Source organism: Anastrepha obliqua, chromosome 5 (assembly GCF_027943255.1).
Source record: "Anastrepha obliqua isolate idAnaObli1 chromosome 5, idAnaObli1_1.0, whole genome shotgun sequence".
NCBI classification, from domain to species: domain Eukaryota; kingdom Metazoa; phylum Arthropoda; class Insecta; order Diptera; family Tephritidae; genus Anastrepha; species Anastrepha obliqua.
The window spans coordinates 112,261,928-112,280,727 of NC_072896.1; the positions used below are offsets into that span (position 1 = coordinate 112,261,928).

Genomic DNA, 18,800 nt, shown 5'->3' on the forward strand with positions numbered 1-18,800 from the left:
TTCGAACTTTCTACTCAGAATTTAAAAAAAAAATTTCAAATATGCAATTTTAGAACCTATTAAATTTAGTCATAGTAAAGTGCAAGCTTCAGACTGATTTTTGAAATTTTTACTCGGCCGCGATCTTGTGTATTTTCTCCATTTAACGCTTACCTCAATTTTTTTATATGAAAGAAATAGCAAACAAATCAACTCGATTTTTGTTTCACTTGAAATTTGCTCTTTATTATGCCAACACTCAATGATCTATAAAACTGCATACCTGAAATTATTCTAAGTAAAAAGTTTTAAATTATTTTTTATGGAAATTTGCCGAATTTTTACAAATTTTATAAATAGTTCGAAGCTTTACTGTAAATGGTTCTTATTGTAGTATGAACCCTATCTTTATAAAAAAAATAATTAAAATTACAAAACACTTAAATAAATAGTCGAAATCCATCAATATGTGGTGTACATTTTCTTTTGTCGCCGACAGTATTTGAATAATTATATTTGAAAATAAAATCGAGAAACAAATTTTAAGTATTTCCTTGCACTTACTGCCATATTGAAATTTGAAGCACTTTTCATATTTTTCAATTTTGCAGAAATGCCCATTCTCTACATTAACAATTCTTTTTATATTTTTGCGCCAACATACATACATATATGCCTCTGCCTCACAAACTCGCAAGCATTACGCTAGCACGCCTGCATTTGGCGCCGAAAGCCTTTCTGTTTGCGCATCCCGCTGAATTTACCAACAACGTCAGTTTGTTGCTGATTCTTATCCACACTGTTTGTTTCCCTCATTTTCACTCTTGTTTACAAAGGCGCAGATTTTTCATTGCTCTCCCTGCTGTTGCTGCTGCCTTTCCTCATATACTCACACACACATACATATGGCTTCCCGCGCTCCTACACCTACTCTTAAACTGAATTTGCTGTTGTTGCTGATTATTATTTCCGCATACTACATCCCTCTCACATTATAATGCATTTATGTGTCTATGTAGTCGTGCTAGTGTATTTCAATTTTGCCTTCTGTTGCTGTCATTAATGTTGATGAATTTAATTTTTCACATTTTCACTCTGATTTCATTATAGAAATAACGCGAGCGCTAGCGCGCGCTCGTACCCTTAAACGTTCAAGCTCAACAATTACACTTAATTGCTTTTAATGAATGTGCATGCTTGCGAGTGTGTGTGTGCGTGTGTGCATGTGGGTGATGAAACCTATATCAACCCAAAATTGCATCTCCACCTGTGCTCTACATTTCACTCATCGTTTGCATCAAGCCAGCATTCACCCACCGACTTTCGTGTATTTTACTGTTGTTGTTGTTCGTTTTGTGTTCGCACTTTTACTCTTCTGGCTGCACTTTATTAATATTTTTGCTATCATTTTGATGTTCTGTTACCGGAAATGATTATTTAATTACACATCTCACTCCGTTGCTGCACATTTTGAGTCAGCCCCAGCATTTATCGCAATTTAAGACTATGAAGTTACATTCGTGCCATCCCCTTTTGCCCAGCAATGAGTTGCAATCCAATTACAAAATTGACACCTTTGTGAATGTGTTGCCGCATTGCGTGCGTGCAGATTAATAATGTATAAGTGACATTTACATTCGCCACTAACTGTTTTTGCGGGTTGAAAGGATTATGGGCAATAACAATGCAATATATGTATAATAATTAAGACAGTGAAGCCATTTTTGATTAACTTATCGTACGCATGTCCAGTATTGACCAAAACTAAAGCACCCCGCATACAGAATTTTTCGCTAATTAAAAAAAAATAATAATTTTTTTGGAAAAACAAATTCACTTTAGATTGTTTAAAAAGTGGGTTAATCATAACTTAAGGTTTTTTAGGTTCAACTAGAAGAGAATTTAATTCCGAATACAACCAATGTTATCTTGTTTCGATAGCACGTTTAACTTTTTCCCTATCTTTCCCGCCAATTAGGAAAAATCGCAAAAATAAAAAACCGAGAAAGCGCACTTCGAGCGATCCGGCCGCTCGTATACCTGCTCGACGTTTGCTCACAATTTCTTCTGTAACTCCAAAACTATTTTGAATTTGCTTCTGAAATTTTGAGAGCACATTCTTGGATAGTTTGGGAAGACATTTATGCAAAAACAAAAAACGATTTTTTGACGCATCTAAAGCAGGCTCCCCCCTTAAGGCCCTGGCCTCATTTGAAGTGGTGTTTTTTGGGTGTTTCTTCAAAACATTTTGCGTGTAAAAAGGAAAACAAAACAGATTTTTTATTTTTTGTTTTCAGTATTTTATTCTTCTTCTTAATTGGCGCGATAACCGCTTACGCGATTTTGGCCGAGATTAACAAAGCGCGCCAGTCGTTTCTTTCTCTCAAAATTATAACTGTCAACAGTGACGTGGGTGCCGATACGCGAGTGCGCCGACTGTTTGTTTGAAGACAGGAGGTACTTCGTTTTGTCCTCGTTCACCACCAAACCCATTCGCTTTGCCTCTTTATCCAGTTTGGAGAAGGCAGAACTAACAGCGCGGTTGTTAAGGCCAATGATGTCAATATCATCGGCATACGCCAGCAATTGTACGCTCTTATAAAAAATTGTGCCTGAGCGATTAAGTTCTGCGGCTCATACGATGCTCTCCAACATCAGGTTAAAGAAGTCACACGACAGCGAGTCACCCTGTCTGAAACCTCGTTTGGTATCAAACGGCTCGGAGAGGTCCTTCCCAATTCTGATGGCGCTGCTGGTGTTGAGCAACGTCATCTTGCAAAGCTGTATTAGTTTTGCGGGGATACCAAATTCAGACATAGCGGCATACAGGTAACTCCTTCCCGTGCTGTCGAATGCAGCTTTGAAGTCGACGAAAAGATGGTGTGTGTCGATTCTCCTTTCATGGGTCTTTTCCAAGATTTGGCGTATTGAGAATATTTGGTCGATGGTAGACTTTCCAGGTCTGAAGCCACACTGATAAGGTCCAATCAGTTGGTTGACGGTGGGTTTCAGCCTTTCACACAATACGCTCGCTAGAACCTTATAGGCGATATTTAGAAGACTAATCCCGCTGTAATTGGCACAAATTGCAGGATCGCCCTTCTTATGGATTGGGCAGAGCACACTTAAATTCCAATCGGCAGGCATGCTTTCATCCGACCATATTCTGCATAGGAGCTGATGCATGCACCTTACTAGCTCCTCGCCGCCATGTTTGAATAGCTCAGCCGGCAGTCCGTCGGCGCCCGCGGCTTTGTTGTTCTTTAGCCGTGATATTGCTATTCTCATCTCGTCATGGTCGGGTAACGGAACGACAATTCCGTCGTCAACGATTGGGGTATCGGGATCTTCACATTCTCTATGACATGCGCAGCTGTCACCGTTTAAAGTATTTTATTATTATTATTATTTATAGCAGATATATAACCGTAACTTAATTAGCACACTGCTTACTAGGCCCTTAAGTGCTTAATGACGATTACAAAATGAATTAATTCTAAATGTACAATTTAAATATGGTCTGATATATTAATACATTTCATATAATTGTATATTTTAATCACCTTGTCAAAAGTAACATTATTTAACAGAGTAGATGGTACCATAGTTCCGGTGGTTAGTGTTGGACAGAGATCTAAGATGTGTTCGATTGAGAGATGCCTTCCACAAAACTGACAAGTCCGGGAAGGAGAGCCGAGGAGAAGATGTTCGTGTGTTAGTTTAGTATGACCGAATCTGGATGATTAAATTGAGACCATGCAACGTTTTCCAAGTGGGAAGAATGGAGGTTGATAGCTTTAAGGATGTCATTCGAGGAGAATGTCTCGAAAGTGATGGAGGGTTTGAAATATGTATTTTTGGCTGCTACATCAGCTTTTACATTGCCAGGTATCCATAGAATCTTTATTTTGTTAGGATATTTTATTAATTTATCCCTGATATGACAAACGATCTGATTATCATTAAAGATATTTTTTATCACTAGACAGACAGACAAGCTGTCTGTACATATTAAAAATTTTCCCTTATTATTTGTTGCATACTCTGACGCTTGAAGGATAGCCAATGCCTCGGCAGAAAAAATTGGGCTATTCGGAGTCAGCCAACCATTGAATATTAGGCTACGGTCATTCTCTACCACAGCAAAAGTAGTACTATGGTCAGTACGTGAACCATCTGTGAAAATCGTTACCCAACCCTTTAAGGACTGCGAATGAATTATTTTCATAAAACGTTATATAAAAACTACCTCATTTGTGTTAATTTTACTGAGAACATGAAGGTCGACATTTACTGATGCAGGAAGGAGTTTCCAGGGACACTGACTACCAATTTTCGAGCAAGATGCCGGTAAAGATATACCTAGTTTGTTGCAGTTGTAGATGCAACGACGGATGACCGACAAAATTTTGAAAGAGCGATTATACCGAGAAACGGTCTTAAATTGTTGAAAAGAAATTTATTTTTAGTGCTTAAAAATTTGGTTATAAGTTTAAGAGTAGTTATTTGAGATCTTTCACTGATAGATGGAAGACCAGCTCCGACTAAAACACATTTGATAGGAGACGTTGGGAAGGCGTTAAGACTACGCCTGACCGCTGAATGATAAGGAGCTGTGAGTAGGTCTAGATGCTGTTTGGCACACCAGTCGTAAATGGGTAGACAGAATTCGATTTTAGATAATACGAGGGAACGAGAATGGTGATAAGTGTGTTTTGATGTATACGAAGGTCCTTTGATGCCAAATATTTAATAATGTTCAGCCTGGTGAAAAGGACGGTTCTTAGTGTAGAACACTGGGGTTTAAAAGTGTGCTTATCATCAAAAATTCCACCAAGTATTTTGAGATTGGCCACGTTCTCTATTAGCGGATTGTTTACGCTAGGTTTATACGTTGACAATTATGCTTTCGGCATATATGTATGTAGTACCTTGCATTTGCTATAGGTCAGTGTAGTCCCTGAGTATTGCCCCCAAGCACTGATATCATGTATCAAGTTGATGAAATTCCTTTCCACTATTGAAGGATCTTAAGACTTAGTATAAAGAATAGCATAATCAGCATAAATACGGAAGTTAATTGATTTGAATTTGAAACAGCGTTTAACTTTTCAAAGGCTATTGAAAAGAGTACAACCGATAATGGTGAGCCATGTGGAATTCCATTTTCAAGGAAAAAGGGGTAAGAAAATTCGGCATTAACTTTGATTTGAAATTTACGTCCGGTTAAAAAGGATTTTATAAGATTATCCACCTTTGTTCCTATACACCAGGTGGATAATTGCTCTAAAACGACAGAGCTCCGATACGGTCGAAAGCTTTTTCGAAATCGGTGGATAAAATAGTAACGTAGTTCTTGCTTGAAAGTGCATCAGTAATAAAATGTTGAAGAGGGAGTATTTTATTTTCTGATTCATTGTTAAAAAATAAAAAAAATTGTTTGACCATACGATGTTCGTTCAAAAAGTTGTCAGCCTTCAAAAAATGGTCTTCACATGAATCATGGACACAGATATAGCCGCTTTTACTAAACCGATTTTGATGAAATAAAATTTAAATGACATAGAATTGATGTTGTTACCGTGTGAATTTTAAAGTAAAAGAAAGTATCAAAAACCGGTTTTTCATAGCTTTGCGCCTAATTTAAAAAAAATTTAAAGCGATGCTACATTTTTTTCTAATCAAATAAAAAGTGAATTAAATTTTCCAGTTTGCGCTAGGACCATTGGAAATTAAGGGTACAAAATTATATTTTAAAACAGGGCAAAAGGTCATGCAGAGAAGAAAATACTTGTGCTACAACAACCAGGCGGCAGCAGATAGTGCATTTCAAGTAAAGGAGTAGAAGACTTAATTGACAGCAAAATGAACGCCAAACAATATTTAAATATATTGAAAAGAACTTCGTCGGAAGTGTTATGAAATTAGGGTTTACACTGAGAATGGGGGTGAAGTGTGTTTTGGCGGCACATAGAGGTAAAGACCGACCATTATGGTAATATTCCATGCCTACACGAGATGCTCCTGCTTTTGACCGAAAATGGCCGATCTAGATAGGCAAACTCAGCAAATAGGTTAATAGATTTCCTTAACTTTTCAAGAGAGAACATCTCTTCTACACTCTCCTAGGCTAAGAGTATTTTTTCATAAATACTGCACAAGTTGTAGGGACGAGGAAGAAGAGCTTTAGCTTGAAATAGAGCAAGAATGATAGAAAGAAGATTGCGCCGTTTTTCCAAGTTGTGCAGTATTGCCAACTATTTGCTCTTCGCAATAAATTTAGTGCTTTTTTATACCGAAAATGCGAAAATTTCGAAGTTTCGTGTTTGTTCCTTTTTTTATAATTTAAAGCTACCGAAACTTTAAGTTAAAAAAAACTGTATTAATATACAAAAGAAGGTTAAAAAAGGCCACTCTGAGAAGATTATACTGATAATTAAAAGTAGTTGGTTCTTACAAAATTTGATATTTTGCAAGTGTGAATTTAATTTTTTGCTCCCTTTAAGGTTATGCAAAAATATTAAATGTCCCTCTCTCAACTCTTCTTAAGATTTAAAACATTTTTCCACATTTTAAAATGCGTTTGAATTTACTGAATGTGGATTAAAACCATAGAGGTGTAATCGTTCCTCCCGCCCATCAATCCTTAGTGGGGCATAGGTCATCAAGAGGTGTATTCATTGTAAAAATAAGCCGCAAAATACCAGAAAATACCAAAGAAACCATACTGACGTGTTTAAAAAAAGAGTACCTTAACTAGTTACATAACCTCAAATATAGCAAATAAGTCGTTCCCTTAACAAAATAGTCTCGCTTAACAAAAAAAACTCATAAATTAAATTGTATATTAGCATAGCACATTTATTTAAAAAAAACGCATATTTTAAAGACAATTTGTCACGCATACAAAGTTCTTTAAGTAATTCAATAAAAATTTGGCGTTTTAGTGCGTTTTTATATCCAAAGCTAGGCAACACTGCAGTAGCAAGAGAGAGATTTGACTGCCGAAAGCAGAAGAGCACCAACAACACCTGCAATCGCGGGCAATGCCACCAGATGTTAAAAAAAGTAAAGCTAAATAAAACTGAGTGAATTATTTAAATAATTATTAAAGAATGTATATTTTACAAAATTATTAGTATTACATTTTAATTAGAACAGGCTAGAAAAATGCCATGAAGAAATAACTAAAACTCCAGGACTAAATAACAAGAAAAAATGCTAAATCAAGTTACAAAAATGGTAATCTGGCCATACTAGAGCTAAAATCACGTAACTCGTTGTCAAATTCGCTGAGAGCAAAGTAACGGGACCACGATAGGTGCCATCTCATTATTCTTTCCATCATGGGAATAGAGCAACGTTGTTAGGAAACACTCTTTTGACTCTCTTACGAAACTATCCGGTGTTGGGATAAAACCTGTCCTACGCTTCATAAGAGTTCGAGGGTTCCATGATGAATAAATACTTAGGTTACCGTATTACACAGTGGTACTACGACGGATCTAGGTGCCTAAGTGAGTTGGCTATTCTAAACCGACTGCCACAAAAATCTAGCCTAACCTTGGACCTTTAAAAGACGAGCAGCAGCAAAAAAGAAATCAAGATTTGAGTTTGCCAAATCCCATCTTAACTGGCGAGTTGTAGTCTGTGTAAACTGTGTTGTAGTCTGATGAATGCATATATAGTGTAAAAGTTTCAGACGGCGAGTAGGAAAGGCAAAACAAACAACGATTAAATAATTTAATTTAAGATTTTGGTATAGCTCCGTAACTACTAAATATGGCGGGGGGAATATTTTGGTCTGGGGATATTTCTCTGCATAAAGAACCGGGTATAATGGATCGCTTTATAGAACCGGAGATTTTAAAAAATGTAATCTCGCCGTATGCTGAGGAAGAAATGCCAATAGAATGAAGGTTCCAACAGGATAGCGATCCTAAACATTTCTCTAGGCACCGTAAACTTGGAAACTTATGAGGGGAGAGTGTGAATTTGAGAATTAACAGAGAAACTTGTATTGGGTATGGGAATAAGTTTCCGCCCTCGTAAATGAGGTGTCGCTGCTGATACTATTTTTATGTTCGCTCCAGTAATATACTGGAGATTTGAAGGTGTATATGTGAAGTCCCGATCGCAGTAGTTGGCATTCGTTTAAAGCGTAAAGATCCTTTTTGATCTAACGAAAAAAATTTCTACGTTCACTTCTTACGAGAGCATCGCAAACTAGCTCATTAATTGGATCAAGTTAAAAGAACTCCAATTTTTCGTCAGAGCAATCCTTATGCTGCCTGAAAGATGGAGTAAAGTTATAGCTTCCGATGGCGCATACTTCACATAATATCATGTATTATTTAATTTTTAAAATAATTCGTAACTTGGGCTTAGAAAGGCCGGAAATTTATTCTCATACCCAATACAACAAATAAAGCATAGCTTGAACTATTAAAGAAGTCTGGTGCAACAGATTGCCGGAAGTTATTCGTAACTTAGCTTTGAAGTTTTTCGTGGCCTTTCTCCCTAATAGGTTGCTGAATCGCAACCCGTGTGTCGAACTTTTTTAATAAGTCACGAATTCGTACTTAAAGTACCATCATCTGCTTCGGGTAAATCAATTAAAATCTTCCGAACTTACTCGACGACTTAGAGCCGACAGAAGCAAATTTTCCAAAAAGGTTATTCATTTGAAAAATTCAAGCGTGATTGCCCGATCCCGCCAAGAGTCTAATAACAAAAACCAACTTCAAATTCGTTCATTTTCACCTAAATTTTGACTAAAATAATTTTTTGCGCTCAATAGAAAAATCAGGCATTTGAGGGTTAAATAGGATAATTTGGTGAATTTTGTTGCCTAGCAGAATTTATACTTTAAAACAGAAAACCAAAACCCAAAGTTTCTTATTGACCAATATCTTCTTATTTCAATATCCGAATAGTAGTGAATATTCTTTAAGTTGAAAATCCATTAAAAAATTAGTCGACAAAAAAATCTTTATAAAATTTACAAACTTCATGCTTTCTTTTTCCTGCATTCATTTCGTAACTTTCAAAGTAGTTACACCACGCGGAAATACCAAAAGTACAAGGTGGCGCAAAATTACGATTATTTTAATGAGTAAGTGTGTTGGAAGTTATATCCCTAGCTGACTTCCAGTGAAAGCTTGCTGACATTCGGTTCAGTGGAAGCGAAGTTACTGCGTCTAAAGTGTCAGTATGTTTGTGTGTTCTGTAAAAAAATTAGTTTCGAACAAAGAGCTAATAGAAAATTTTGTTTTAAAATCGATAAAACGTTTACCGAAGTATTTGAATCGATGAAAAAAGCTTCTGGCGAGATTGTCTATCTTTTGCCAGAGTTCATGAGTGGTTTACACGTTCCAGAGATGGTTGTGAGGACGTAAATGACAATGAACATACGGGCCGTCCAAAATCAGTAATCACCGAAAACTCCATCGAAAATTTTTGTAAATTTATCAATGAACCGAATGTGAACCGAAATCATAGTGGAAATTCATGAAATCGGAGTTGAATTTTTCCTAAACATCGATTTATCGCATTTTAACTGATCATTTGGGCTTACGAAAGGTCTCATTCCGCACAAGTTAATGAGGACCAAAAATTGCTCAGAATTCAACATTCGAAAGACCTCATTAAAGATGAGAGAAAAAGCGAGAAAAGACGAGAACTTCCTTTACAACATTGTAGCTGGTGATGAAGCGTTGTTTTTCCAACATCAACCTGAAACTAAGCGTCAAAGTGCCCAGACGAGCCAACACGCAAAAAACGCGTTTGGAGAAGTCAAATATGAAGTCGATACTCATTTGTTTTTACGATTCCAAAGGAATTGTCCTTCAATTGTCCTCAATGAGTTCATGCCAACGGACCAAAACGTTAATGTAATTTTCTATCTTGACGTTTTGAAGCGTTTGTTGCATCGCATCCATCGAAGTCGCCCTGAATACCGTGAAGGAGGAAGCTAGCGTTTATTGCATGATAATGCACCATCTCATCGATCCGCTCTTGTGACTGATTTTTTGACTAGAAATCGTATTTTAATCACCGTATTCACCTTATATGGCTCCATGTGACTTCTACCTATTCGGAAAATTGCATTTGGTCATGAAAGAGAACGTTTTGCGTCCGTAGAGGCCATTCAAAAGGCTTGTACCGACATCTTGAAGGACATTCCGGTCAATGACCTAAAACACTCTTTTGAAAAGCTTTTAGATCGCACAGAACAGTGTATCGAGGCCAGAGGGGACTATTTTGAATAAATAAACTCGAAGTTATCAGAACATAGCTGCTGTCGTTTCTCTTTTAGCTCAGTCTTGTTTATTTTAGACTTCCCCTTGTAGTAGTTGCTTAATTCACAAGTGTACGATTAACGTGCGACGTCATTTGCAAAAGTTATAAATCTTCCGATAAGTTGATTAATTCCGGGCCATTTTTGTATTACGCCAACTTATTTTTATTATCAACGCATAGCGCGAGATCGGCCTGAACAACGTTGCCTTTTTTGGGTCTCATACCTTTCTAATGATTTGCAAGAGCGATTTGATTTAAAAAATTCAATTTCAAAAATATTAAATATACTAACGCGCACATAAAAATATTAAAACAGATCATAAAAAATTTAAGAACGAATTAAGTCACTTTCGAGATTGTGAAGCAACTTACTTCACTCGCATTTCAACAACTACGCGGATTTGCTCATATATTTACGCTTTAAATCTTAAAATGTATTTTATCAGCATTCACTCAAATATATGTGTACGTATATGTATATGCGTATGTGTATGTGCGTAGGTACTCTTATGGTAATGCGATTGTCAACTGTCGCCCAATGACACATTTTAAACCAGTCAATATTTTTCATTGTCAATTTAATCCAATAAGCAGTGAGTAACTTCCGCTTCGGCTTCGGCTGAGCTCCGAGCACCGACAGCAAACAAAAGTAATTCAAAACAAATAAAATTTGTTGGCTGAAGAAATGTCTTACTCGATTGCCACAACAAATGCGCACACATACAAGCGCGCAGGCATATGAAAATATGTTACATAAAATAGTGCACATATGTGAGTATGTATGTATATATATATATATACAATATATGTATGTATGTGCATGTAAATTAAATACGTACGCTCGCATAATAAAGTTAAAGGATAATCCAGTTGGAAGTCTACATACAAATATGCCATTCAAGCAAAGAGAAAATAAACGCTTTCACTTGTGTACGTGCTTGCGTTACTATGTTCGTATGTATGCGTATATGTAAAGAACACAACCAACCAATTACCTATATCCACCGACGGCAAACAAGTAGGTGGTTTTTACTACCGCTTTTTGTTATAGGCACATACATGCCCACACACACAAATCTGAGCACTCGCACACACTGTCGTCGCAATAGTCGTTAATATCGCCTCATTGTTGCCTTTTCCTAGCATTTATAGTTCTATGAGCATGAGCTTGGCATGTATATGTAGGTATGTGTCTATGCACATACATTGAATAAACGTAGATATGTGTGTATGTATGTATGTGTGCTTGGATGAGTGTACGTTTAGTATACTTAAATGCGCACTTACCTTGCAATTTGTTTGAAATTAAATTTACGTCTCGGTTTCTTGCTCTTGCCTTCGCCGCGTCCTTTCTTCCATATGTGCGTACGCCAAGCCGGATCTTGGTACTCAAACGATGGCTTCAAATAATACAAAGCCATTTCCTGATGGAAGACAGGCGTTATCGAGCCAGACATAGGCGGCACAATCCAAATCCAATCAGCTGGACAGCCATTGCTGGAAAAAAATGCAAATACTTACATATGTATTAGTGTAAACATTGTAAAGCAGAAAAGCAGAAAAATGGAAATGCAAATAAAGCAAATAAAGCAATAGAAATTTCTAACAAAAACAAAGGCAAGCAGCAGCGGTACTAATCTCCATAAGCTTCATTGAAATTTTATGGGATTGAGGTTTTCAGAGAAGTGGAAATATAAATACAAAGACTGCCTACGAATAAAATAAAATAAATAGTAAATATCAGATGAAGGCTGCTAGAGTTTTTCATTAAAATAAGGGCAAGAGACAGAGACAATATCGCCATTGCAAGTGGTATGAAAGTTGTTTCATTTGTATGGAGTAATGGTGAACAAACATTTTCTCTAAACTAAACTTGATATCGCAATGGCATATACTCTATGATCCGAAAGTACCGAGAATGTTTAAATAAAACAAAACAGAGTTAAATATCAGGTTATCAAATTTATTTTATCTCCTTCAAAATATGACTCGTCTGAAGCAACACACATGTGCCAACGTTTAACCCAGTCCAGAGCACTCGCAGATAGCCTGTACACTGGTGGAACGAGCAGATCAGCACCCTAAGAAGCGAATGCAAAAAAGCAAGGCGCCTTTCCCAAAGGAGTTATTGGCTGGCAGAACACTACAGGCTCCACGAGAACTATAAAAAGAAGCGGAAACAATTAAAGAAAGTTATTAAAAGCAGCAAGGCAGCCAGCTTTAAAGAACTGTGCCAGAATGTGGACGAAAGCCCGTGGGGTGATGGTTACAAACTCGTTTTGGCCAAGGTCAAAGGAGGTAGAGGACAGGCGCCAACTTGCCCCATTCTTTTAGAAAAGATTGTACAGACACTCTTTCCAAAGCAAGACATGCAACCAAGCCAGACCCAGTTCCACGTAGCAAAAAATAGTGTCACAATCAGTGAAGCAGAGGTGATTTTGGCAAAGGAAAGTTTCGGCAATGCTAAGGCCCCAGGACCTGACGGCATTCCGAACAAGGCGCTGAAGATCGCTATCAGGCGCAACGCAAAGCCATTTGCAGAACACTTCACCAAGTGTATAAATGAAGGCATGTTTCCGAAAGTATGGAAGAAACAACAACTAGTCCTACTTCAGAAACCAAATAAGCCAGCGGGTGGCCCAAGTTCTTATCGGCCACTCTGCATGATAGATACTATGGGTAAAATCTTGGAGAAACTAACCTGCACGCGCCTGGAACAGCACCTGGAGAAAGTGCCGAACATCAGTTTGGTTTCCGAAAAGGTCGTTCAACAATCGACGCCGTCAGGAGGGTGACAAACATTGCAAGTAAGGCTATTGAGGGTGACAGGTGGATACATGGGGATAAAGAATACTGTGCAGTTGTCACTCTGGATGTCAAGAACGCCTTCAACTCGGCATACTGGCCCCATATTATAAAGGCTCTTGAAGAAAAAAAAAAACGCCAGCATACTTAGTACGGGTTATAAACAGTTATATGTCGGAAAGAGTACTTCTGTACAATACAGATGAAGGTCCTAAGAGATATGCAGTGACGGGCGGAGTACCGCAGGGTTCTGTACTGGGCCCGATGCTATGAAATGTATTATATGATTGGGTACTGCAACTCCCAATGCCGAGGGAAGTGCAAATAATATGATAGACAGATGACATTACGTTGACCATAGTCGCCAAAACAATCCCTGAGATTCTGAGTATCTGCAGCGAGGCAACAACAAAGGTCAAACAATGGCTAACGGCGGTTAAACTCCAGCTAGCAGGGCAAAAAACAGAAGCAGTTCTCAATACGAGTAGCAAAAAGTTAGAAACGACCACACTAAACATTGATGGGTGTAACGTCACAACACAGGCGGCACTACGATATTTGGGTGTAATGATCGATGCTCGACTAAGCTTCAGGGAGCACATTAAAAAAGCATGCGGAAAGGCAGCCATGGTGACGGCGGTACTGTCAAGAATTATGGCCAACATCGGTGGTCCTACTGAGAATAGAAGAGCGCTCATGGCTAAAGTTACCCAGTCTACACTCATGTATGCAGCACCCATATGGGGTAAAGCCCTGATACAGAAAACATACGCGAAGAAGGCGGAAATAGTTTTTAGACTTATTTCCCTTAGAGTTGCCTGTGCTTTCAGGACAGTGTCGTTTAAAGCAGTATGTGTCATATCGGGTATCATGCCACCAGATATAATGGCCTCTGAACTGGGTAGAGTGTACGACAAAGCCAAAAGCCTAAACAGGTGATTAACGGCGGAAAAGCGTAAAGAAGAAAGACGGTTAAGCATAATTGAGTAGCAAAATCGCTGGGACCTAGCGATAAAAAGGAGATGGGCGCATACACTTATCAGAAGCTTACACGCTTGGGTAGAGAGATGACATGGTGACACAGATTACTACCTCACACAGTTCCTGACGGGGCATGGATGCTATAGAGAGTATCTCCAAAGACTCGGCCAAGAGGACGCAGCTGACTGCTCGTTCTGCGGCAACGGTAATGAGAACGTGGAACATGTCTTCTTCTCCTGCTCGAGATACGCATCTGAAAGAATGTGCATTAAAGAAATCATAAAAGCAAAAATAACCCCGGGCAACATTGTAGATCACATGCTGCAGTCGAAGTTGGTGTTGGCCAAGATGAGAGAATGGTCCGCAAATGCGTTACAGGAACTGCGGAAAAAGGAATGGGAACGCAGTAAAGAAAGAAGACAAAGAAGTAATGAAGGGTAGACGGAGAGAGAAATATAAATGAATGGCTAGCTTGGCCCTGCAATGCAATGCTTAAACGGCGGTACCGCAGGGCAAACTAAAGCTACAGAGGTCGGAGTTAGGGTTTAGTGCGTAGGTGTACTGTTTCGCAAGTCCAGTTTAGTAGTAATACTGACTGTGCGTGGTCCCGAATGAGGTGCACCCTTAGCAATCAGTATGAATCGTGTATGCCGCCTCTATTGATGGTATCTATGTAAGATTCCCCCTTCGGATAAAAAAAAAGAAAAAAACCCAGTCCTCCATGCACCCCTGGCAGGTCTTCAGCTCCTTGGTCGCATTCTTTTTAATCTCCTCTATCGACTAAAATCACCTTCCACGAAGTGGTAACTTCAACTTCAAAAAGAAGTCGCACGGGGCCATATCAGGTGAATACGGTGCTTGCACGATCGTATTTACTTGGTGTTTGGTCACATAATCCAGCACAATTTGGGCTCGGTGCGATGGCGCGATATCATCATGCAAAATCCAAGAATTGTTTGCCTACATTTCCGGCCGGCCGCGCAGACACTAATGATCCAATGGCGCTAAAAAGTGACAGATGTGTGTCTTACAGTCCTACCAACTTAAGAAAAAAATATGGGCCAGTTTACGCGATTTTGGCCGAGTTTGACAAAGTACGCCAGTCGTTTCTTTCTCATGCTAACCGACGCCAGTTGGACACACCTGCTCCACCAGATTTTGCCAACAAAGAGGAGGCCTTCCTCTTCCTCTGCTACCACCAGCTGGTACTGAATCGAATACTTTCAGACCTGGTCGTTTATATCCATTCGGTCGAGATGACCCAGCCAACGAAGCCGCTGGATCTTTATTCGCTGCGCTATGTTTAAGTCGTATACAGCTCATTGTTTCATCGCCTGCAATATTCAACATCACCAATGGGCAAAGGTCCAAAAATCTTCCACAGAATCTTTCTCTCATGCACTCCAAGAGACACCTCATCCGTAATTGTTAAGACGTGCATGATGAGAGCTCTATAAAGTGCTAGTTTTGTTCGTCGAGACAGAGCTTTACTACTCAATTGCCTACTTAGTCCAAAGTACCACTTGTTTTAAAGAGAAATTCTACGTTGGATTTCAAGGCTGGCATTGATATCGGCTAAATAAACGAAGTCTGCTCCCCAACCAATGAAAAAATGGGCCCATCTGCGCAGAAGCGCAGACAACGAGGTAAAATTTCTGCTTATCCAGAATTGACTCTGTTGTACACAACACATGTCCGGCATGTAATGGTACCTCGCACGACACCAACCGCCTATTCACGTGCCCGCTCAAACCCACTAACCTTACAACCCAGTCCTTTTGCGCCAACCACATCGAATCAGCATTTTTCTTGGGCCTACTATTAGATGAGATTAACGATGACGACAGGTGGCAACATCGAACAAACTCTCTAAATTTTCTTTTAAAATAAAACGTTTCGCAATTGTTTCTATTTACTCATGCCCATTAAAAAAATTTTCAACTATCAAATGATAATTAAATTGGCTTCATTGAGTGGGTGTGAACACCAAAGTCGATAACTTAAGGAGTTAGGGGTAGTCAAATTTTTTTAAGCTATTGGATTTTTTTTGCATTTGCTTAAAGTATAATATCTTAAAAATATTGTGTGAAAATATGAAGTGAATCCGACAAATACTTTTCGACTTATTCAATAATTAATAAAGGGCGCTCGGACGCTACATAAGTCGATAGCAAAACTTTTTTTTTTTTGTTTTTTTTTTTATTATGAACAAATTTTATTTGCAATCTATCAGTTGACAATCAGCAAATTTTTTAAATATAAGAATTATGACAGGATTGATTCGCTACAAATCAATTATGTTCCCTCAAATCTGTTTGGGAGATCCAAAATATCAATTTTTTAAGACGTTTGACATCCATGCTATTGTGTAGAAGATTTCTTGCTAGTAAGTTTTCATGGTACGGCAGTCTGTTTAGGTATCTTCGAGAGGCTTTGGTGATTTCATTTCTAACATAAGGTACTTTTAAGTCTTTGTGAATTTCGAAGTTATTTATATACCAAGGAGCACCAACAATGCTTCGTAAAGTCATAGCCTGGTATCTTTGCAGGATTTCAATGTTTGAGTTACTCGCTGTTCCCCAAAGCTGTATTGCATATGTCCATACTGGCTTTAAGATAGCTTTGTAGAGCAGTACTTTATTTTCGAGACTAAGTTGTGATCGCGAGCCTAAGAGCCAGTACATTTTTTTCGTTTTAAGCTTGAGTTGTTTCTGTTTCTCTTTAATGTGGGTTTTCCAGGTCATTCTTCGGTCCAAATGTACTCCGAGGTATTTGACAGTTTCACTTTCAGGTATGGTAGAGCCATTCAAAAATACGGGAGGACAATTCCCAGTTCTCAAAGTAAACATTATTTGAACAGACATCTGAGTGTTAACCTCCATCTTCCAATTCATTAGCCATTTTTCAACCATATTCAGTTGTTGTTGTAGATGAAGTGATGCGTCATTACGATTACAGTTTGTGGCAATAAAAGCTGTATCATCAGCATATGTTGCAGCATCTATGTTACTGTTAATCGGTAGGTCAGCGGTAAATATTGTGTATAGAGCGGGGCCTAATACGCTCCCTTGAGGAACTCCAGCATTAGTTGAGTACAACTCTGAAGCCTTCGAGAGCAAGTAGCAAAACTTTAAATGCGTTTCTCTTAAAACTATTTTTTTCGAACTGGTGATCACTGTAACTTAAAAACCGCTTCGTAGATGTCAATAAAATCGATACTGCTTTTGAAAAACATAAAAAACTCGGGCGTAATCGAAGGATTTTTTTTTATCAAAAATTTAGATTTTTTTAAACAATTTATTGTCGGTTTTTTTCTTAAGAATCTGAAAAATATATTCTAAGGCCGCCGTATTGTTAATTTAGAAGAAAAAGCTTCGAGCAGGCACAAGATTATCTATTAATAAAACTAATTTCTCTTGACCAATTAATTTTAGATGAATCTCCAAGGACTTGTGATGATCAACGCAAGGGTCCTCTGGAGAAACGGGGTCCACAAAAACAGCGGTAACTTTTACAATTATTATGTTTTTTTATTGAAATTTTGCTTAAGTCAAGTCGAAACAGGATGTATTAATACTATGTTTTTATTTTGGTAAAATAAAGTAACTGACTAGCAAAAAAAATGATTGAAAAACATAATTTTTTCGGACCTCTGAATACCCTTAAACCGTTAATTAAAGACTTAATTTCCACAACTAAGGTGCTTGTCGCAACATCCAATTATATACATACGCCGCGACAAACGATAGCACATCAACATCTTCATCAGTTTTCCTTCTTTGCATCCTTTTTTTTTTGTTTGAATGTTCATTATTTCTTTATAAAAGTCTAACAAAGTCGTCTAGCAAAATCCATATAAATCCGGTTTTTAAATTCTATACAAAAATTAGAAAAAACTCCCCAATTTTTCAACCCCAATTCTATGTCTATTCAATTGGTATATCTAGGAAGATTTTTGGCTTACAGTTTTATAGCTTATTAAATCTTGGGATAACAAAATGTAAGTTTGAGTTAATTAAAAAATTTCGTTAATTTTTGATAATTTTTTCTTTCACGATATTGAGCATATTCTCCATGAGGTATACAAGGCGAAGTCCAAAATAAACAAGACTAGTGTCATAAAAATATTTTTGATGGCGCCATCTTTTTAATGAGTCAGTGCGTTGGAAGTTATATCCATAGCTGACTTCTAGTGAAAACTTGGTGACTTTCGGTTCAGTGGAAGCGAAGTTATTGCGTCTAAAGTGTCAGTATGTTTGTGTCATCGGTAAAAAAATGAGTTTCGAACACAGAGCTAATATTAAATTTTGTTTTAAAATCGGTAAAACGTTTGCCGAAATATTTGAATTGATGACAAAAGTTTATGGCGAGATTGTCTATCTCTTGTCAGAGTTCATGAGTAGTTTACACGTTTCAGAGATGGTTGTGAGGACGTAAATGACAATGAACACCACCCAAATCACCGAAAACTCCATCGAAATTGTTCGTAAATTTATCAAAAATTAACCAAAAACATCGACAAGATTCATGGAATCGGAGTTGAATATCTCCAAAACGTCGATGTATAACATTTTAACTGATCATTTGGGCCTACGAAAGGTCGCATTCCGCACAAGTTAATGAGGACCAAAAATTGCTCAGAATTCAACATCCGAAAGACCTCACTAAAGAGGCGAGAAAAACGAGAGCTTCCTTTACAACATTGTAACTCTTGATGAAACGTTGTTTTTCCA

General features: G+C 37.9%; 1 protein-coding gene across 1 annotated transcript in view; it reads right to left on the bottom strand.

Annotated features, from left to right (window-relative positions):
• The window catches only part of LOC129247071 (nitric oxide synthase-like), a 256,053-nt gene that overhangs the window by 70,649 nt on the left and 166,604 nt on the right, over window positions 1-18,800 (bottom strand). Inside the window, exon 10 of the mRNA XM_054885967.1 lies at window positions 11,569-11,778. Coding sequence (XP_054741942.1) covers window positions 11,569-11,778 — 210 coding nt within the window. The remainder of the gene's footprint in view (window positions 1-11,568; window positions 11,779-18,800) is intronic.